General features: G+C 42.3%; 1 protein-coding gene and 2 pseudogenes across 1 annotated transcript; all 3 read left to right on the plus strand.

Annotated features, from left to right (window-relative positions):
- Positions 1 to 22,996, plus strand: part of LOC131706965 (zinc finger protein 883-like) — a 59,700-nt pseudogene that overhangs the window by 21,086 nt on the left and 15,618 nt on the right.
- On the plus strand, positions 1,257 to 14,378 carry LOC117434233 (zinc finger protein 883-like; annotated as a pseudogene).
- Positions 14,640 to 15,579, plus strand: LOC117964884 (gastrula zinc finger protein XlCGF9.1-like). Its single transcript, XM_059009012.1, has one exon. It carries the CDS (start codon positions 14,735 to 14,737, stop codon positions 15,314 to 15,316), a length of 582 nt encoding a protein of 193 aa, XP_058864995.1. The 5' UTR covers positions 14,640 to 14,734; the 3' UTR covers positions 15,317 to 15,579.

Below are 22,996 nucleotides of genomic sequence, written 5' to 3' on the forward strand. Positions count from 1 at the left end.
CCCTCCATCCCTCATCCTCCTAAGAGAAAGGGTGCTCCCTCCAGTCCAGGGCAGGCTTGAGGCACAGAGACTGAACTGCTCCCTCCTTCCATCCCTCACCTGTGCTAGGATAATTACATTGTTGCTACTGCTATGATTGTCTAGGGTTTGCATGCTAATGTTTAAATGTTAATATGCGTTGTAAGATTTAGGTATCATATAGTAATGTACATCACGCACTGGTAGTTGTTATTGTGCATGTTTCCTCGTTCTTTTAGCATGTGCAGGAGGCCCATATAAGGGATGGAAAGATACTGACTACCAGCTAGAAAGAGGAAGTTCTCTCTATTTAGTAACCGCAAGCTGCATCTGTGACACTTCTCAGAAATGTCACCGACCTGGTTAGAATAGGTACAGCTGACAGCATGCTTGTAAATTAGATAAGTTGTTATTATTGTATATGATTGGTCTCATCTTAATCTTCCAAGCTGTTGCTATCCAACGTATACTGAGCTAAGCTTCTGTGATTGGCTCGCAATAACTGTAGGCTACAAGGTATATATTATGCTTACTGACTCTGCGTACTCAGAACTCAGAGAAAGGGTGCTCCCTCCAGTCCAGGGCAGGCTTGAGGCACAGAGACTGAACTGCTCCCTCCCTCCATCCCTCACCCCCTAAGAGAAAGGGTGCTCCCTCCAGTCCAGGGCAGGCTTGAGGCACAGAGACTGAACTGCTCCCTCCCACTAAGAAACAGAAAGAGTGCTCCCTCCTAACAAGGATACAGATTTACAGTATATGCTCACAGGGCTGCTTCACTAAGGAATACAAACTTGTTATGTGACTGACTCATGTGGTAGAAAATTCACAATACAAGGTATTCTCGACAATGTTAAGAACACATACTTTAATGTAAGAACTTGTATTGTTCCACCCTGTAACTGTTTGTACTTTTCCACTCTGTATCTTATTATTGCAACAAATAGCTACGTGCAGAATAATGCTGCTGTCAGCGAGGGGGGTAACCACAGCATGCTGTCTGCTAAATGTGAACGTTGACAGGTGGCAACCGATTGCAGAAGTAGAAGTTGTGAGTTATGAAGATAATTTTTGAACCACCCTTTTGACCGTCTGTGTTCTACTAGAAATATGTTCTCTGTCTCCTCTGTATGCAAGAGTTTCGCTCAAGTTGTTACATGCCCAACTGTCACTTAGACAGTTTGCGGAGGTACCTATAAATATCCAAGCTAGGCAGAGCTATGTGGGCTTATTCTCTAACTGACTCTGCACTGAGTGTTGTGACTAGCTCCAGGTTTGCAAATCTTAATAAAGCTTGCTGTTTGAGAATCCACAGTCTCTCTTCCTTTCAATAGAATTTCCACGACACTCGGCTCATAAGAACTTCAGTGACGTATATATATTATGTTTAAATACGTTATTTATCCGACATCGACGTGCAGCTATAAACTGCTCAGAAGTCCGCAGACTCGTTGAGGAGGGGGGCTCACCTTTCACAGGTAACAGATAATAATAATAATACTGCTAGATAGATTTACATTCTTTAGATATTTATAAATATTAATACTTGCTTACTGGGATCTGAATAAATGTTAGAATTCTGTATTAAAATGTGTTTTAAAAGCCATATAAATTGCCTTGGCAGTCTGCAGTCTGCAAAATGCATGTTTTTCATTGAATATAACTGAAAAATATAACTGAAAAATGAATCGGATAATGATACAGTAATTTCAATTACAGTGTTTTTTTTTTTATTTAACATTAAAAAACAAATACGTTTTTATAAATCAACATGTTCTCATAATATTTTCAGTTATAATATATTACTGTTATAAATAAAAGTTTAAAATACAATTCAACACCTCGTTTGTATCTACGCTTCTGTCTGTTGCCTTGCAGGGACTGTACTTTCCTCCCTAGGTAATATGGCCGGCGGTTTGCAGGCTGCCTCTCGGAGTGATTGTACAGGCGCGTCCTATCTATTCCTATCCTATCTATAATGTTTTCATGTCTCTGTTTCAGACACAGCGTCGTTTCAAAGAGAATAAGAACAACAGTCAGAAGTTAAAAACCTGACCGAGCCCCGCAGAGTTGTTCTTCACTTATTTAAATGGTGTTGGGCACCCGTTGACGATTCAGAAAGTAAGTTCCATGTTGTTTTTAATTCATGTTTCGTTGTTTGCGACGCAGTGGTGTTGCAGATCCTGAATGAACAAGCCATGGCGAGCCTCCTCAGCAAGACCGATTCAATTAACATTCAACTCAGACCTGTGACAGAAAATCTAACGGGACACGAAGCCTCTGCCTGCTGCTATATTATTACTGTTAGCCGCGGGTTTTTCAGCACGGCCAATTTTGTGCTCTCCTAGTGTCTGGGCTAAATCCCGACTGAACTGAACAGCTACTGTACGAAACTACACGTAATTGTAGATTCATATTAAATATAAACTACATGAAAACGCATTGCGTGCTGAGAGATAAGCACGTCTGTCTGTGTTAATGACTTTATAAAACAATGTTCTTGATTACAATAGTACTTTTTAAAAATGTTATCTTGTTTTCACTGCAGGTGCCTTAAACTAAATGATACAGACGCGGTTGTTTTAAACTAAATGATATAGACGCGGTTGTTTTAAACTAAATGATATAGACGCGGTTGTTTTAAACTAAATGATATAGACGCGGTTGTTTTAAACTAAATGATATAGAGGCGGTTTCTGTTATTTTGACAAAAAGTATTTAGAGTGTATCGCGCTGCAGGAAGTGGCTGAAAACCGGTGTAGGTGCAGAACGTGGTACATCATCAGAATGTGGTACTGGTACCAAAACTTTATGCGTGTGATATCAAAAAATGGTATGCTGTCAATGTTGTGATTGACTGCTGCACAAATCAGTAGGAACAAGACAAACTGTAGTCCACACACAGAATCCTACATGTTTACAATGTTAGATAACACAAGTTGTTGCTCATCAGTTAGTCATTTACATTTGCTGAGCTGTCCAAACTCAGTACATTGTACCCTGTTCAGATGGCCGTTCACTTGTTTTCTGAGGTAAATCATCTGCACATGCCTGGGTAAGCGCAGTACATGGTGCACCATTGTTAGGAGGGATCACAGTACAAAGTATTGCATTATAAAATATCACATTACAGAATATCATAATACAGGTAAGAGCAGTTATGAACGTACAGTGAGATCAAATTCAAGTAAGAGCAGAATAAAGAATACAGTAAAGAGCGAGTTCCACTGAGAGCAGCTAAAACAGTAAATATCTGCTTACATGAGTAAAGTCCAGTAAGAACACGTAGTAAGAATGATACATGGATGAGAATGATTTCAAATAAGAGCAATTACAAACAAAAGTGAGTATGGTTACCTATAAGAGTAAAACCAGATACAAGACATGGGAAGTAGTTAGAGTTAGGAGCAGTAGTTGAATGCAGCGAGGTATGGAGCAGTTCAGTGCAAGTACAAGCTGATGCAAGTACTGGTACAATTGGGTGCCATCTAGTCCAGTGTAGTGGAGAGTTGTGAGGTTTACAGATGCTGTTTGAACAGGTGTGTCTTGAAGAGGTGCCAGAAGGTGGTCAGGGACTGAGCAGTCCTGATATCCATAGGTAGGTTGTTACACAACTGGGAGGCAAGGATGGAGATGTAGGGGGCTCTGGAGGTGGGGGAGTGGACCAGGGGAGTACAGCTAGTCTGCCAGAGGTGGAGGAGCGGAGGGGGCGATCACGGGGTGTACACAAAAAAAAATATAGCAGAAGCACACAGATTTTGAGCTGCTTAAATTCTGCAAAGCAAAGTCACGTGTGGAAAAATCTCAAAAGGATGGCTGTACAGCAAATCTGCTGGTACCAGCAACCTGACACACAGTGGTGTAGTCCTACATCTTAAAGTACCGGAATGACAATTACAATATTGATGCTTCTAAAACAAATGATACGAATCCACGTTTTATTTGTACATTGAACTTGAGGTAACATTTAATAGGTAATACATGTTTTGAAAGCATCTAGCAGGTAAATGTTGTCTTTGGTGGTTTGGTTATTTTTTTTATCATGTTTTTTTCTTTTGCTTACGATTTTATGAGATCATGTCCAGTGCAAAACTTCAATCACCCGGATGCCCTGTATAGTACATCACATCCTCCCTGTCTTCAATCACAGTGATGCCCTGTATAGTAGATCACACCCTCCCTGTCTTCAATCACTACGTTGCCCTGTATAGTAGATCACACCCTCCCTGTCTTCAATCACAGTGATGCCCTGTATAGTATATCACATCCCCCCTGTCTTCAATCACAGTGATGCCCTGTATAGTAGATCACACCCTCCCCCTGACTTCAATCACAGTGATGCCCTGTATAATATATCACATCATCCCTGTCTTCAATCACCTGGATGCCCTGTATAGTAGATCACATCCTCCCTGTCTTCAATCACAGTGATGCCCTGTATAGTAGATCACATCCCCCCTGTCTTCAATCACAGTGATGCCCTGTATAGTAGATCACATCCTCCCTGTCTTCAATCACAGTGATGCCTTGTATAGTACATCACATCCTCTCTGTCTTCAATCACAGTGATGCCCTGTATAGTAGATCACATCCTCCCTGTCTTCAATCACAGTGATGCCCTGTATAATAGATCACATCCTCCCTGTCTTCAATCACTACGTTGCCCTGTATAGTAGATCACACCCTCCCCCTGACTTCAATCACAGTGATGCCCTGTATAGTAGATCACATCCTCCCTGTCTTCAATCACAGTGATGCCCTGTATAGTAGATCACATCCTCCCTGTCTTCAATCACAGTGATGCCCTGTATAATAGATCACATCCTCCCTGTCTTCAATCACTACGTTGCCCTGTATAGTAGATCACACCCTCCCCCTGACTTCAATCACAGCGATGCCCTGTATAGTAGATCACATCCTCAATGTCTTCAATCACAGTGATGCCCTGTATAGTAGATCACATCCTCCCTGTCTTCAATCACCAGGATGCCCTGTATAGTAGATCACATCCTCCCTGTCTTCAATCACCAGGATGCCCTGTATAGTAGATCAAATCCTCCCTGTCTCCAATCAGTGATGCCCTGTATAGTAGATCACATCCTCAATGTCTTCAATCACAGTGATGCCCTGTATAGTAGATCACATCCTCCCTGTCTTCAATCACAGTGATGCCCTGTATAGTAGATCACATCCTCCCTGTCTCCAATCAGTGATGGCCTGTATAGTAGATCACATCCTCCATGTCTTCAATCACAATGATGCCCTGTATAGTAGATCACATCCTCCCTGTCTCCAATCAGTGATGGCCTGTATAGTAGATCACATCCTCCCTGTCTCCAATCAGTGATGGCCTGTATAGTAGATCACATCCTCCATGTCTTCAATCACCAGGATGCCCTGTATAATATATCACATCCTCCCTGTCTCCAATCAGTGATGCCCTGTATAGTAGATCACATCCTCAATGTCTTCAATCACAGTGATGCCCTGTATAGTAGATCACATCCTCCCTGTCTCCAATCAGTGATGGCCTGTATAGTAGATCACATCCTCCATGTCTTCAATCACAATGATGCCCTGTATAGTAGATCACATCCTCAATGTCTTCAATCACAGTGATGCCCTGTATAGTAGATCACATCCTCCCTGTCTCCAATCAGTGATGGCCTGTATAGTAGATCACATCCTCCATGTCTTCAATCACAATGATGCCCTGTATAGTAGATCACATCCTCAATGTCTTCAATCACAGTGATGCCCTGTATAGTAGATCACATCCTCCCTATCTTCAATCACCAGGATGCCCTGTATAGTAGATCACATCCTCCCTGTCTCCAGTCAGTGATGCCCTGTATAGTAGATCACATCCTCAATGTTTTCAATCACAGTGATGCCCTGTATAGTAGATCTCATCCTCCCTGTCTTCAATCACAGTGATGCCCTGTTTAGTAGATCACATCCTCCCTGTCTTCAATCACAGTGATGCCCTGTATAGTAGATCACATCCTCCCTGTCTTCAATCACTACGTTGCCCTGTATAGTAGATCACACCCTCCCCCTGACTTCAATCACAGTGATGCCCTGTATAGTAGATCACATCCTCCCTGTCTCCAATCAGTGATTGCCTGTATAGTAGATCACATCCTCCATGTCTTCAATCACCAGGATGCCCTGTATAGTAGATCACATCCTCCCTGTCTCCAATCAGTGATGCCCTGTATAGTAGATCACATCCTCAATGTCTTCAATCACAGTGATGCCCTGTATAGTAGATCACATCCTCCCTGTCTCCAATCAGTGATGGCCTGTATAGTAGATCACATCCTCCATGTCTTCAATCACAATGATGCCCTGTATAGTAGATCACATCCTCTGTGTCTCCAATCAGTGATGGCCTGTATAGTAGATCACATCCCCCATGTCTTCAATCACCAGGATGCCCTGTATAGTAGATCACATCCTCCCTGTCTTCAATCACCACAATGCCCTGTATAGTAGATCACATCCTCAATGTCTTCAATCACAGTGATGCCCTGTATATTATATCACATCCTCCCTGTCTTCAATCACAGTGATGCCCTGTATAGTAGATCACATCCTCCCTGTCTTCAATCACTACGTTGCCCTGTATAGTAGATCACACCCTCCCCCTGACTTCAATCACAGTGATGCCCTGTATAGTAGATCACATCCTCCCTGTCTTCAATCACAGTGATGCCCTGTATAGTAGATCACATCCTCCCTGTCTTCAATCACAGTGATGCCCTGTATAGTATATCACATCCTTCCTGTCTTCAATCACAGTGATGCCCTGTATAGTAGATCACATCCTCCCTGTCTTCAATCACAGTGATGCCCTGTATAGTAGATCACACCCTACCCCCATCTTTTTCTGGAGCTCTGCATCAAATAAAATTACGAATAAGTGAAACGCTCAGTTATTTTTTATGTGTCACCAATTTAAGAACTGTATCAGTGCAATAATTGTTTTTACATTTAATTTTAAATACTATCTGCAGAATGTAATCCCCTACCCCCCCCCACCAAAAATAAATCTGACAAATGATTTTTTTTTAATCAAAAATACTTTATATGTATAAAAGAAAATAATATTAATACAATTGTAAAAACATTAGATACAAGCTAGCAAAGACGTGCAGGTCACAGCTTGCCCTGATGTATACGTTTGTATCGTAACACAGACGTCCGTGGAGTCAAATCAAAGAATTGACTGATGATTCAAACAAAAACATTACATTAAATACTATGAATATATCAGCATTTCCACCCCATTTCTTATACTGTCTTCCAATCAGTATGGATCCACCCTGCGATTACACACCTTCAACACACCTCCTGGGAAGGGAGGGGGGGGGGGGAACTCGCCCAAATCTATCACATTCTACAGTGCGTCACATTTAAGCATTTTACAGACCATCTTAACCTAATCTGTTAGAAACTGTTTCATATGAGTCCTTTGTTTGTGGTGTTCTGTTTTCACACTGTGTCTCCACTCATCCACACATCTTGATTACACACCTGCTAACTTTGGCACTCTGCCCAGACGCCAAGATATGAGAGACTGCAGATGTCTTGCTTAGCTAGTTACATGTGCTTTAGGTCTGTGACGGGCCTCTAGACCCGCCCTTTAAAGGCACAGCCAATCGAATGAGTGTGTGATTGGGCAGTTCCAGGCTTGTTAACAAAGCAAGTGTGCGATGGAGGGAGGATTTGTTTATTTCCTTTTCATGCATGATTCTGATTGGCTGCCTCGTGTGTTCGTCGACATGAAAGCACAATGCAAAGTCTAGTCTAGATCTGCCAGTCTAGTCTAATGGAAGCCTTCTCTCTCCTATCTGTTCCGTACAAATGCTTTAATTCACAGAAACACTGTATATAGAATGGTGCTCGCCTGGTGTTCTCTCTGCCTCGCTTCTCCCACGCAACTCCACTGGCTCCCGATCACCGCTCGCATCCAGTTCAAGATTCTTGTACTCGCCTACAGATGCCTTGAGCAGACTGCACCCAGCTACCTCCAGACCCTCATCTCTCCCTACACCCCCACTCGACCTCTCTGCACCGCCTGCACTAGAAGACTGGCTGTACCTCCTCTAGCTCCCCTGCCTCCAGAGCCCGCTCCTTCTCCACCCTCGCCCTGCAGTGGTGGAATAACCTTCCTACAGATGCCAGGACTGCCCAGTCCCTGACCATCTTCCGGCGCCTCCTCAAGACTCCCCTCTTCAGACAACACCTGTAGAACTCCTCTTTTCCCTCTGGACACTATCACTTCCTTAATGCGCTTTACTTGCTCTTATCTGCCCCCTATTTTACTGCATTTAATCCTGTTCTTCAGAGTACTGTAATCTGTCACAAGTGTTATTTAATCTGTAGTATTTTGCATTTAATCGTATCCTGATGTAACTATCACTAACACTGTCATCTGCTCTGATATTGATTCGTATTTTGTATTATACTTGTACTTACTAGAACTGAAGTCATTGTATTTTATCTTGCTCTTAATTGTATTAATACTTGTACTGTGATTCTTGAAATGTATTTTTGTTTACGACTGTAAGTCGCACTGGATAAGGGCGTCTGCTAAGAAATAAATAATAATAATAATAAAATAAATTGAGTAAACTTTTTCAACAGAAAAAATCCTGTGGTATTATAAACTTATTACAAAAAATTCTGTGTTCCTTCAATAGTAAAGCCACTCCTGCTGTAATGCCAGATTGTGTCTGTCCCTTGAATGCCCTTCATAACACTGTAATTAAATAAATCAATGATTTTCTTTTTTTGGCAGCTACTAAACAGAATACCGTGTGCTGCCATGGACAGTGTGAAGATGGAATCTGTCCAGATTAAAGAGGAGTTCCCTGAACTTGAACTTGTCCCCATTAGAGTGGAGTTCTCTGGGCTGGCTTCCCTCCCCATTAAACAGGAGCTCTGTGAGATACAATGTGACAGCAGTCAGCCAGAGGTCTCTGACATTAAAGCTGAGCACAATGAATTGGAGATCCCCCAGATGGAAGAACCCCTTCCTGTGAAACAAGAAGAGGTGCTGGAAACTGTCCGTATTAAACGGGAGCCCCCTGAAGTTAAGTTTGACCACATGGAACCAGTGAAGGAAGAATCCGAGGACTTCAAACCAAACATTCCTGAGCTGAAGCCTGTACGTCTGCGGGAGTGTAGCGTGGTGCTGGAGAGAATCTGTGTGAGAGAGCAAGGCGCTGGAGAGGAAGGCTCTCCCAACAGCATGCAAGGAAGTGGAAAGGAAGACGGGCGCTCCCATTCAGAATGCAGTCTAGCAGGTGAGTGACTCCCAGTAGCTGTGACATTGTCATTCTAGATTGCGTGAAATCCACAGTGTGGTTGAGAGGGAGGGAGCATATTGGTTAGATTACTTTAAAAACCTGTCCAATCAGAATACTGATCTAAAAATGACTAATCCATTTGAACACTTTAAAAGTAAATGGTATTTACTCTGGTCCCTCCGCAGTCAGATACGCGACGGATTACTCGATTTGTATTTGATTTACCCCAAGATTTGGAAAAACTCCTAAAATACCATAAGAGAGATATAATTGTAATCTAATGCTGATATATTTGTAATTTGGGTTTGTCAGGGGCAATAGACCTGAAACATTACAGGAGAACTTCACAGTCAGATTTTGATCCCAGGGCTCGGTTTCCCCAGCATCAGTCTTTATTGACTTTGCTTTCACACAGAAAGGCTTTAAGTTTAACTTTGCATTTTTAAACTGGTGTAACCCAGAGCAAACCCCACAGCTAAAATGCACACACTTTAATCCAGGGGTTCCAAACAGCACCACCTTCAGGCCGCGGGTGCAATGACATTCTATGTGTTTTTTTCTATTAATAACGATAAGCAGGCGTCGGCAGCAGCTGTAATTATAGAAAAATAAAGTGTAGCAAGGGAGTATCGGCGGACTGTCAATCAAAGCAGAAATTCACAAATCAGAGCTAACAGATTGCCTTCCTGTAGGCGGGATGTAGAGCGAGAGCTCTGACAATAGGGTGGTGTTGAGGTCATGTGATAATAATGATAATTATACAAAGGTACCTAATTTAAAAGGTTGATAAAAACATCTTTTTAATCTTTGCAATTCATTGTATTCACGAAAATTAAAGTGTTTGAATTTTTAACTCTGTGCATATTCTATTATGATTTCCATCTGTCACAATATTTATTCAAATGAATAAAGGACAGTTTAGATTAGCTTTATTTATAATGTTATAGTTTTAAACATAGAAAATGTTTTTAATTTGACATTTTCCCAAGGAGTGCTAATAGTGGGCCACAGTGCCTGATGCAGCTGAACAGGTGGGCCTCGGGTAAAAAAAATTGGGAACCCCTGCTTTAATCCACTCCTCCACCCAGCCACATGCCCGAAGCCTACAAGCAGCCCCTCTTACTGTCTTTCCTGTTCATATTTTCCAGGTTCTAGTCCAGCAGCTAAAGCGAGGGCGGGCGCTGGAGAATATCCTGACTGTGGGAAAGGTTTCACCCAGTTAGGAAACCTGAAATCCCACCAGCAAATTCACACAGGAGAGAAACCGTATCGCTGCTGTGACTGTGGGAAGAGTTTCATTCGCTTAGGAAACCTGAAAACACACCAGCAAATTCACACAGGAGAGAAACCGTATTGCTGCTCTGACTGTGGGAAGAGTTTCAGTGTGTTGCAAAACCTGAAAAAACACCAGCGAATTCACACAGGAGAGAAACCGTATCGCTGCTCAGACTGTGGGAAGAGTTTCAGGGAAAGAGGAAACCTGAGAAATCACGAGCGAATTCACACAGGAGAGAAACCGTATTGCTGCTCTGACTGTGGGAAGAGGTTCAGTCACTCAGTATCCCTGAAAACACACCAGCAAATTCACACAGGAGAGAAACCGTATTGCTGCTCTGACTGTGGGAAGAGTTTCAGTCAGTCAGGAGCCATGAAAAAACACCAACGAATTCACACAGGAGAGAAACCATATATCTGCTCTGACTGTGGTAAGAGTTTCAGTCTGTTAGGACACCTGAAATCACACCAGCAAATTCATACAGGAGAGAAACCGTATCACTGCTCTGACTGTGGGAAGAGTTTCAGAGTTTCAGAGTTTCAGAACAACTGAAAAGACACCAGCGAATTCACACAGGAGAGAAACCATATTGCTGCTCTGACTGTGGGAAGAGTTTCAGAGTTTCAGAACAACTGAAAACACACCAGCGAATTCATACAGGAGAGAAACCGTATTGCTGCTCTATCTGTGGGAAGAGTTTCAGAGTTTCAGAACATCTGAAATCACACCAGCGAATTCATACAGGAGAGAAACCGTATCACTGCTCTGACTGTGGGAAGAGTTTCAGTCAGTCAGCAGCCCTAAGAAATCATGAGCGAATTCACACAGGAGAGAAACCGTATCACTGCTCTGACTGTGGGAAGAGTTTCAGTCTGTTAGGAAACCTGAAAACACACCATCAAATTCACACAGGAGAGAAACCGTATTGCTGCTCTGACTGTGGAGAGAGTTTCAGAGAAAGAGGAACCCTGACAAAACATGAGCGAATTCATACAGGAGAGAAACCGTATCGCTGCTCTGACTGTGGGAAGAGTTTCAGTCGGTTAAGTAACCTCAAACAACACACCAGCAAACTCACACAGGAGAGAAATTGTACCAGTGCTCTGACTGTGGAAACAGTTTCAACAAGTTAGGACATCTTCAAACACACCAGTGAATTCACATCGGAGACAAACCCTAAGGACCATGTTCATTCAGAAAGAAACATTACCTTACATCAGCGCTCCAGATAAGGGTTTGGGTCTGGGAGTAACTTACCCTTTTAACACTGAGAGTAAAATGTTTTTCAGGGGGTAAAATGCAACATTACCTTGAAGTCCTGAGTAATGATAAATACTGTACAATCTTTGATGCTAATGGGCAGGCATTAAAAAAAAAAAATGCCTTCCATTTTAACTGCAGTGTTTCTTTGAACTACGGCACAACCACAGTTCTACAAGGTTCTGTATCGGCTCAGCACATTTTTTTTCCAGGTATCACACTGACTCTGCAAATCAATTACATTATATTTTAACATGAACCTCTTTTGCGATACAGACGTACCTGGCACGTCATGATTAAAAACATGGTTAAAAATGTTTAAAAAAAATATATGAATCTGGATTGCTGTTTTTTCACTCGGGGTCGCTCATCGAGGAGTTATTACTACACAACATATTAGGTTGGTTGCTTTAATGTCATTATATTACACAGATAAAATATATTTGATGTGACGCAGTTGCTAAATGTAATTTACAGCCTGTTTGAATGCAAGCAGTGGCCATCTTTGGCTTGTACTGGAAACATCCAGAATGAATTTAAAACAATCTGTGTGTAACTTTTGTTTTCTTTTCAATGAGGATTGATAATAGAAAAAGTTTACCTTTTGATTAGTAGCTGTTTTATCAAGCTGTGCTTCATGAAATCAGCTTTGAAGTTACATACGACTATTTGTCTATGTCTTGTTTTGTTCATGTGACAGAGAGGAAGATACTTCCTGCTCCTGACTGTCATCGTGTGACACCATTGTAATGCACCGAGTGTGTGGGAGCTACTGTATCATCGTGTGACACCATTGTAATGTACAGAGTGTGTGGGAGCTACTGTATCATCGTGTGACACCATTGTAATGTACAGAGTGTGTGGAGCTACTGTATCATCGTGTGACACCATTGTAATGTACAGAGTGTGTGGGAGCTACTGTATCATCGTGTGACACCATTGTAATGCACCGAGCGTGTGGGAGCTACTGTATCATCGTGTGACACCATTGTAATGTACAGAGCGTGTGGGAGCTACTGTATCATCGTGTGACACCATTGTAATGCACCGAGCGTGTGGGAGCTACTGTATCATCGTGTGACACCATTGTAATGTACAGAGTGTGTGGGAGCTACTGTATCATCGTGTGACACCATTGTAATGCACCGAGCGTGTGGGAGCTACTGTATCATCGTGTGACACCATTGTAATGTACAGAGCGTGTGGGAGCTACTGTATCATCGTGTGACACCATTGTAATGTACAGAGTGTGTGGGAGCTACTGTATCATCGTGTGACACCATTGTAATGCACCGAGCGTGTGGGAGCTACTGTATCATCGTGTGACACCATTGTAATGTACAGAGTGTGTGGGAGCTACTGTATCATCGTGTGACACCATTGTAATGTACAGAGTGTGTGGGAGCTACTGTATCATCGTGTGACACCATTGTAATGTACAGAGTGTGTGGGAGCTACTGTATCATCGTGTGACACCATTGTAATGTACAGAGTGTGTGGGAGCTACTGTATCATCGTGTGACACCATTGTAATGCACCGAGTGTGTGGGAGCTACTGTATCATCGTGTGACACCATTGTAATGTACAGAGTGTGTGGGAGCTACTGTATCATCGTGTGACACCATTGTAATGTACAGAGTGTGTGGGAGCTACTGTATCATCGTGTGACACCATTGTAATGTACAGAGCGTGTGGGAGCTACTGTATCATCGTGTGACACCATTGTAATGTACAGTGTGTGTGGGAGCTACTGTATCATCGTGTGACACCATTGTAATGCACTGAGTGTGTGGGAGCTACTGTATCATCGTGTGACACCATTGTAATGCACTGAGTGTGTGGGAGCTACTGTATCATCGTGTGACTCCATTGTAATGTACAGAGTGTGTGGGAGCTACTGTATCATCGTGTGACACCATTGTAATGCACAGAGCGTGTGGGAGCTACTGTATCATCGTGTGACACCATTGTAATGTACAGAGTGTGTGGGAGCTACTGTATCATCGTGTGACACCATTGTAATGCACCGAGCGTGTGGGAGCTACTGTATCATCGTGTGACACCATTGTAATGAACAGAGTGTGTGGGAGCTACTGTATCTTCGTGTGACACCATTGTAATGTACAGAGCGTGTGGGAGCTACTGTATCATCGTGTGACACCATTGTAATGCACCGAGCGTGTGGGAGCTACTGTATCATCGTGTGACACCATTGTAATGCACCGAGCGTGTGGGAGCTACTGTATCATCGTGTGACACCATTGTAATGCACCGAGCGTGTGGGAGCTACTGTATCATCGTGTGACACCATTGTAATGCACCGAGTGTGTAGGAGCTACTGTATCATCGTGTGACACCATTGTAATGCACCGAGCGTGTGGGAGCTACTGTATCATCGTGTGACACCATTGTAATGCACCGAGCGTGTGGGAGCTACTGTACTTCCAACTTTTAAAAAAGTGTTGTAAACCCAGCGATCATAGGGTAAAAATAAACATTAGGAACCGTGTGTTTTTTTTATATAGCTACTCAATGCCATCATGAGAAAGATATCATTGTAATCTAATGCTGAGGAGAAAGATATATTGTAGGGTTTGTCAGGGGAAATAGACCTGAAACATTACAGGAGAACTTCACAGTCAGATTTTGATCCCAGGGCTCAGTTTCACCAGCATCAGTCTTTACTGACTTTGCTTTCACACAGAAAGGCTTTAAGTTTAACTTTGCATTTTTAAACTGGTGTAACCCAGAGTAAACCCCACAGCTACAATGCACACACTTTAATCCACTTCACCACCTAGCCACATGCCCTAAAAACTGTATCGCTTCTCTGACTGTGGGAAGAGTTTCAGTCATTCAGGAGACATGAAAAAGCACCAACGAATTCACACTGGAGAGAAACCATTTCGCTGCTCTGACTGTGGGATGAGTTTCAGTTACACAGAAGCCCTGAAAGCCCACCAGCAAATGCATATAGGATATAACCTGTATTGCTGCTCTGACTGTGGGAAGAGTTTCAGTTTTTCAGGATACATGAAAAAACACCAGCAAAGTCACACTGGAGAGAAACCATATCTCTGCTCTGACTGTGGGAAGAGTTTCCGTTTTTCAGGAGACATGAAAAAACACCAGAGAATTCACACAGGAGAGAAGCTGTATTGCTGCTCTGACTGTGGGAAGAGTTTCCGTTTTAAAAACAACCTTCTTACACACCGACAAATTCACACGGGAGAAAAACCGTGTCACTGCTCTGACTGTGGGAAGATTTTCCGTACTAAAAATGACCTTCGAGTACATCAACAAATTCATTCAGGAGAGAAACCGTATTGGTGCTCTGACTGTGGCAAGCACTTCCGTCAGGCAGGAGCTCTGAATTCACACCAGCGAATTCACAACGGTGACAAAGTCCATGTTAATTCAGAACGAAACCTTAACCTTGCATTATGAGTTCCTGTGTAATTTACTGTTTTGTGTTTCACTCTAAGAGCTTGATTTTTAAATGGTCAAAATGCTCTTCAAGAACTTAAACTCTGATTGTGTCAGAAAGTGGGCGGAGACGCGGACACGTCACAAGAGGCTTCTCTGCTGTCAGTTTAACTCAGGCTGTCAATGCAGTCATAAGAACATAAGAAAGTTTAACAACGAGAGGAGGCCATTCAGCCCATCTTGCTCGTTTGGTTGTTAGTAGCTTACTGATCCTAGAATCTCATCGAGCAGCTTCTTGAAGGATCCCAGGGTGTCAGCTTCAATAACATTACTGGGGAGTTGGTTCCAGACCCTCACAATTCTCTGTGTAAAAAAGTGCCTTCTATTTTCTGTTCTGAATGCCCCTTTATCTAATCTCCATTTGTGACCCCTGGTCCTTGTTTCTTTTTTCAGGTCGAAAAAGTCCCCTGGGTCGACACTGTCAATACCTTTTAGGATTTTGAATGTTTGAATCAGATCACCGCGTAGTCTTCTTTCGTCAAGACTGAAGAGATTCAATTATTTTAGCCTGTCTGCATATGACATGCCTTTTAAACCCGTGATAATTCTGGTAGCTCTTCTTTGCACTCTTTCTAGAGCAGCAATATCCTTTTTGTATCGAGGTGACCAGAACTGAACACAATATTCTAAATGAGGTCTTACTAATGCATTGTAAAGTTTTAACATTACTTCCCTTGCTTTAAATTCAGCACTTCTCACAATATATCCCAGCATCTTGTTGGCCTTTTTTATAGCTTCCCCACATTGTCTAGATGAAGACATTTCCGAGTCAACATAAACTCCTAGGTCTTTTTCATAGATCCCTTCTTCAATTTCAGTATCTCCCATATGATATTTATAATGCACATTTTTATTGCCTGCATGCAATACTTTACACTTTTCTCTATTAAATGTCATTTGCCATCTGTCTGCCCAGTTCTGAATGCTGTCTTGATCATTTTGAATGACCTTTGCTGCTGCAACAGTGTTTGCCACTCCTCCTATTTTTATGTCGTCTGCAAATTTAACAAGTTTGCTTACTATACCAGAATCTAAATCATTAATGTAAATTAATGATTTAGTTACACCACTGGTTACCTTGCTCCATTTTGAGGTTTCTCCTCTAATCAGTACTTTCTGTTTTCTACATGTTAACCACTCCCTAATCCATGTGCATGCATTTCCTTGAATCCCTACTGCATCCCTTCCTTTCTGCATATTCCCGATCCCAGTCATTGCCTGGGAGCGGGAATATGCAGAAAGGAAACTATTCCGCACCTCATCTGATGGACGAGTCAGGAGAAATTGATAACTCAGTGTGGGGAATCAGTATCAGGGTTTAGCATTTAAACTGCATAGACTTAAAAATAAATAAATTGATGGAACGACTATCCCGACCCTGGTATGTAGCATCCCAGAGAGAAGACTGCACCGTCCTTAGTGGGCAACCGTCTGCAGGGTTTTATCCTGTAATCCCTGAATAAAAAAGATCATGTTGCACCTGGACTCCAAGGTGAGAGGTTGAAGATGAATAATCCTTTGTGCTAGGGTTAGGTTTTCAGTAAGAAGAGAGAGCTACTCATTTAACGCAGATGCAAATTATTTTGGAGCCTTCCCAGGGAAGAAATGTGAATAAAATAAAACATCCTAGTTCAAACAGCTGAGTGTAAAGGATTGTGGGAAATGTATTCACTTGCATCCACATTAGCATCTCTGTTCTGTATTTTAGTGTCGTTTCGGGACTTCAGTTCCCATGATGCATTTCGAGTTGCCATGCTGCTCACACAAATACGTGCGCTCCTTGAAGACAAGTGGAGGTGCTGAAAGCGATGGATAATGCAGCCCCGTACAAGAAAAAGAAAGATGCTGCTGCAGATTTCAACATTCCCACAAGCACTTTGAAAACCGTTCTGAAATAACGGGATACAATAATACAGGCCTGTGAACAGCAAACTGCATGCAAGTTGTCAGCGTTTCTGATTTGCTCAATACCTGATGCTGAGGACGCCTTGCTTCTGTGCTTTAAAAATGCCTGTGATCAGAATGTGCCTGAATCTGGAATCACTATGAGACACACCCTGAGGAATGAGCACAGCAGCTGGGACATGCACATTTCAACAGCAGTTCATTTGCCATGTATACTTTTTAAAAGTTCACTTACAGCTGTATTTTCAATAGAATGCACAGTATTTACATTGATATGCTTTTCATTGTACTGTAATTGAGATTTGATTTCAGTCTCACTGTAACTTCAATACAAACTGACCATATGCATTTGAGACTGCTGATAATCAGAATTACTGATAACACTTTTTTTGCTGGTCCCTTGATATTCATTTTCATGAGAATTGACAGTATGTGTATATCTGGTGTACATGCGCGTCCGCAGTTAGGAACTGGTTTAGGGTGCAATAAGGAAACTATATAACAATATATAAAAAGCATCATTACATTTAGATTTGAATACAACACAAAACAGACACATATAAAAAGCATCATTACATTTAGATTTGAATACAACACAAAACAGACACATATAAAAAGCATCATTACATTTAGATTTGAATACAACACAAAACAGCCACATATAAAAAGCATCATTACATTTAGATTTGAATACAACACAAAACAGACACATATAAAAAGCATCATTACATTTAGATTTGAATACAACACAAAACAGACACATATAAAAAGCATCATTACATTTAGATTTGAATACAACACAAAACAGCCACATATAAAAAGCATCATTACATTTAGATTTGCTTCCCCCAGTCATACAGTTAATAAAGTGTTTTAAAAAACAATCACCATCTCAAATAAACAACCAAAGAACATTCTGCAATGAAATTGAGTTAAAAAAAAATGTTTTACTGACTATACCTTACTACTTCTTATCGTTTGCATGATTTATTTTAATTGCAAATCTATATACTGCACTATTTCAGTTTTGTTACAGGATACATTAGTTTATCTCTGATGTAATCACAGTTTTACATATACACTGCCCCTGTTCTGAGGCTATGTCCCAAATTCTGGCCTGCTCTGGTTTTCTGATAACATCCCAAATTCTTGGCTGCTCTGATGTTCCGAATTCAGACGAGTTTATGGGATGTTCTGCTCTTACACATGACAGCCCAGTTTCTAGGTCATGCTCAGTTTACCATAAAATGTACAACAGAACTGGACAGTGAATTCATTTAAGAATAACCTTTAGTACATGAATCAAAGTTTGAAAATTTTTTGACTCTCCCCAAATTTTGTTTTAAGAAGAAACAGAAATCAAATTTTTTTAAAAGTGTATTTATTTATTACAATGAAGAAGCTGCATCACACTGAAATAGATTATTAAAGGTTAATATTAAAATACATTTTTGAGAAGGAACATGGTATTCCAAAAAAAGTACATCTCATTAGCTTATGTAATGTCCATCAATATATAGTCATGTGTAGCGGTTTATCAGACCTCAATATGAATAGAATGGTGGAATTCAACATATTTTATAAACCTATCACATGCAAATAAATAAATAAAAAATACAAAAAGGCCTATATCTGCTGTTTAACTTATGGGTTTTAAGAGACCCGTGCCCTTCAACAACTTAACATGGATATTATTGGATTGCATTGGTCAATTACTCCTCATCTATTCCTGATAGTTATACTGTAGGCTGGCGTGAGCAAGATTATTGCAAATAAAAGATTTAAACAAACAAACAAAACACTTTGCAAAATAAAATGGCACGGTGCCCAAAACAGACAAACAAAACACAAAATAAAGCGAACACTAAATAAAACGTAATGCCAGTGCACGCTGGTGTAATGCCAGTGCGCGCTGGTGTAATGCCAGTGTCGCGTTGGTGTAATGACAGCACGCTGGTGTAATGACAGCACGCTGGTGTAATGACAGCACGCTGGTGTAATGCCAGTGCGAGCTGGTGTAATGACAGCATGCATAGCAATTGTTAATTCTTTAGTTTTAATTTCAGTTTCAATTCTTACTATCTCGCTCTCTCACTCCACCTCTGAACACCCGACCAACAGAAATAATAATGAGATACAGGGAATACACAATGATGTGTACTGCTCTGTATATTTAATTCACGGGGCAGCCCCAAACATGTACACGGTATTCAAAACACATACACGGTCACCAGTCCTCAGTGAGTGCAGTAGTGCTCGTGCTGTAAATACAATTGATCATGCTCCAGTGCAGGGATGTTCCAGGTAAGTGCTGGCCTCTGGCGACAGCTCCAGAACGTGTCAGCCGTCTAATAATAACAATTATACAAAACAAACAAAACACTCACGATACCGTACAATACGGGTCCTTCCGTGTTCAAAGCTTTAACCAAATGAAGGAACAGATCCATCCTCTCAAGGTCTGGGGATTCCGTGTCGGTATTGTTCTGGTTACTAGATCCACAGGGAGATGGGCGTGGCATCCAAACATCACATCCTCTCTCAAAGATGCTAACAAACACAAAAGTTTTGATTAAGACTCTCACAAGCCCCGTTCCCTTGTGGATGGTACGGGGTAGTGCAGCTTTTCCAAAAGCCATACAACCTGCTTAGTTCTTGCACCAATTCTGACTCGAATGCAGCCCCACGGTCGGAGTGGATATGCTCCGGACATCCAAAAAGCTGAATTATGGCTTTCTATGGAGCTTTTATTGTGGTCTGTGTGGTCTGCTCTCTAGTGGGTACGGCCGAGTCGAATCTAGAAAACAAGTCTACCATGACAGCAGTGTGGAGTAGTGGTTAGGGCTCTGGACTCTTGACTGGAGGGTCATGGGTTCAATCCCAGGTGGGGGACACTGCTGCTGTACCCTTGAGCAAGGTACTTTACCTAGATTGCTCCAGTAAAAAAACAACTGTATAAATGGGTAATTATATGTAAAAATAATATGATATCTGTATAATGTGAAATAATGTGACATCTTGTAACAATTGTAAGTCGCCCTGGATAAGGGCGTCTGCTAAGAAATATATAATAATAATATAAGGGTATCTCCAGCACGGCCTAAAGACAGATAATCAATCACCACGTTCATATTTGGAATGTATGGTACTTTCAATGGAGAGATATTGAGCACAGAGTGTAGGGTCTGTCTCAATAAATTGCAGTTTGACTAGAGGGAGAGCAAATATGACCATTTATGGGCATTTGTGTAGGGGGTTTTACAGCTCTGCTTTGCTTGCTTGCATGGGGGATGGGAGAATCTCAGAGATAACACATGCAAAGGAATGTGTGTATGAGGCCTGGAGACTTGCCACGTATAGGTATAGTGAGGAGGGGTCATAAATTACATCATTAAAAGGGTGTGTTTTGGAATCTACACAACTGAAGTGAATGCATTGTGTGGTGCTCAGTTCTACCAATCTCACTGCAAAGTGATCTCGAGGAGTCGAATGGGTCAAAGTTCAAGTACATTTTCCTCTAGAGGAATTCTGACATTTTGACGTCTACTTTGATTTTATCCTTGTATTATAATATTATACGTCCCACCCATCCTAGCCCTAAACCAATTATATGGAGACGTGACCCGTAGTCATGGATATGACCCACGCAAAAAAAAAAATAGATTAGTTATTGGACGGCCGAGATATGACATAAAAGGTCATGGATCATATCCGATCAGGACTGCCTGTGGGTCGTTACAAGTGTAAATGTTTCCAATTAGGAAGGACTTTACAGTAAATGGTTGAGGGGCTCATTTTTACACGTTGCTTGTACTTTGCAGAAGAATGTCTGTAATCTCTCACTCGATGGAATCATTACTAATTTACAATGTATTTAATTTGCATTATATTTGCATATAAAACTATTTAATCACCATCTATAGCCAGTTTAAACTGTCATGGATAGGCAAGGAATGCTTATTTGAAGCTGTTGAAGGGCATGGTCTCTTAAAACTCATAAGTGAGGTCTGATAAACCCCTACGCATGACTATATATTGATGGACATTACATAAGCAAATAAGATGTCCTTTTATAGGAATACCATGTTCTTTATCAAAAATGGGTTTTAATATTAACATTTGATAAAGGAAAACATTTGCTTTAATGAACTGCCATATATATATATATTGTAAGAAAGAAGTAACGTCGCCTTTAAGAAATGGTGGCGCTACTACGGAAAATGAAACAAACAGCACCCAGGAACCGGAGCACTAATTGGTAGGGCGGGGTTCCTGGGGTATATAAGGAAGTAGGGTAGGACAGGACGGGTGTGATCGTGGGGAGCACCGCCGGATTGTCCTGCAGGAAATACCCAGAAAAATATAGAGTGTTAGAAAACTTTGCAAGGTAAAGTGAACGTGTTTTGTTTGATGAACAAGAGTTTTGTTTTGTTTAAATTGTGAGCGTTTTTCCTCTTGGTGAGGTAGCCTTTTGTTTTACGAGGGTAATTTGTTTTATTTAAACGTTTGTACGAACGCCGCTCCTCAGTGTTAAGTAAAGCAGTTCCGCAGCTTCCGTGACGGTTGAGAACCGTCACAGCGGCCGTCTGTGTGTCTGTGTGGAGTATCCGGGACCTGGAAAGGGATTGTATGAGTACGCGCTGCAGGAGCAGCGGGTAGAAATAAAAGGGAAAGAAAGCGGACTGAAACAACAGTTTGGTTTGCAGGACACAGTTTATTGTGACAGGAAATAAGCACGTTTTACACAGGGGTGCTCTGGAACCTCCCAGGACACTGGCTGCCGGGGTTCTTCCCCACAGTCTGGATATAGTCATCAACGCCGTTGGGCACGTCTTGCTCGGGAGGTGGGACACAGGAGTGGCCATCCAGGAGCTGTTATTCAGGGCCCCATTACATACCCCAGCCAAGAGTCTTCCCGTTGTTTGTTACCTGTGTTGCAGCGAGACTCCAGCCGAGGGAGTCGGTGCTGTCCTTACCTGTTACCTGTGTTGCAGCGGGACTCCAGCAGAGGGAGTCGGCGCTGTCCTTACCTGTTACCTGTGTTGCAGCGAGACTCCAGCAGAGGGAGTCGGCGCTGTTCTTACCTGTTACCTGTGTTGCAGCGAGACTCCAGCAGAGGGAGTCGGTGCTGTCCTTACCTGTTACCTGTGTTGCAGCGAGACTCCAGCAGAGGGAGTCGGCGCTGTTCTTACCTGTTACCTGTGTTGCAGCGAGACTCCAGCAGAGGGAGTCGGCGCTGTTCTTACCTGTTACCTGTGTTGCAGCGAGACTCCAGCAGAGGGAGTCGGCGCTGTCCTTACCTGTTACCTGTGTTGCAGCGAGACTCCAGCAGAGGGAGTCGGCGCTGTCCTTACCTGTTACCTGTGTTGCAGCGAGACTCCAGCAGAGGGAGTCGGCGCTGTCCTTACCTGTTACCTGTGTTGCAGCGAGACTCCAGCAGAGGGAGTCGGCGCTGTCCTTACCTGTTACCTGTGTTGCAGCGAGACTCCAGCAGAGGGAGTCGGCGCTGTCCTTACCTGTTACCTGTGTTGCAGCGAGACTCCAGCAGCGGGAGTCGGCGCTGTCCTTACCTGTTCCTGTGTTGCAGCGAGGCTCCAGCAGAGGGAGTCGGTGCTGTCCTTACCTCTGTGTCAGAGAGACTGCAGTGAGTGAGGAGTCTGTGGATACTTACCCGTGTTGCAGGACTACACCAGGGGAGGGAGCGGTTGGACTACGTGGATTACAAAGCTCATACCA

The sequence above is a fragment of the Acipenser ruthenus genome, chromosome 38 (assembly GCF_902713425.1).
Source record: "Acipenser ruthenus chromosome 38, fAciRut3.2 maternal haplotype, whole genome shotgun sequence".
Classification (NCBI taxonomy): Eukaryota; Metazoa; Chordata; class Actinopteri; order Acipenseriformes; family Acipenseridae; genus Acipenser; species Acipenser ruthenus.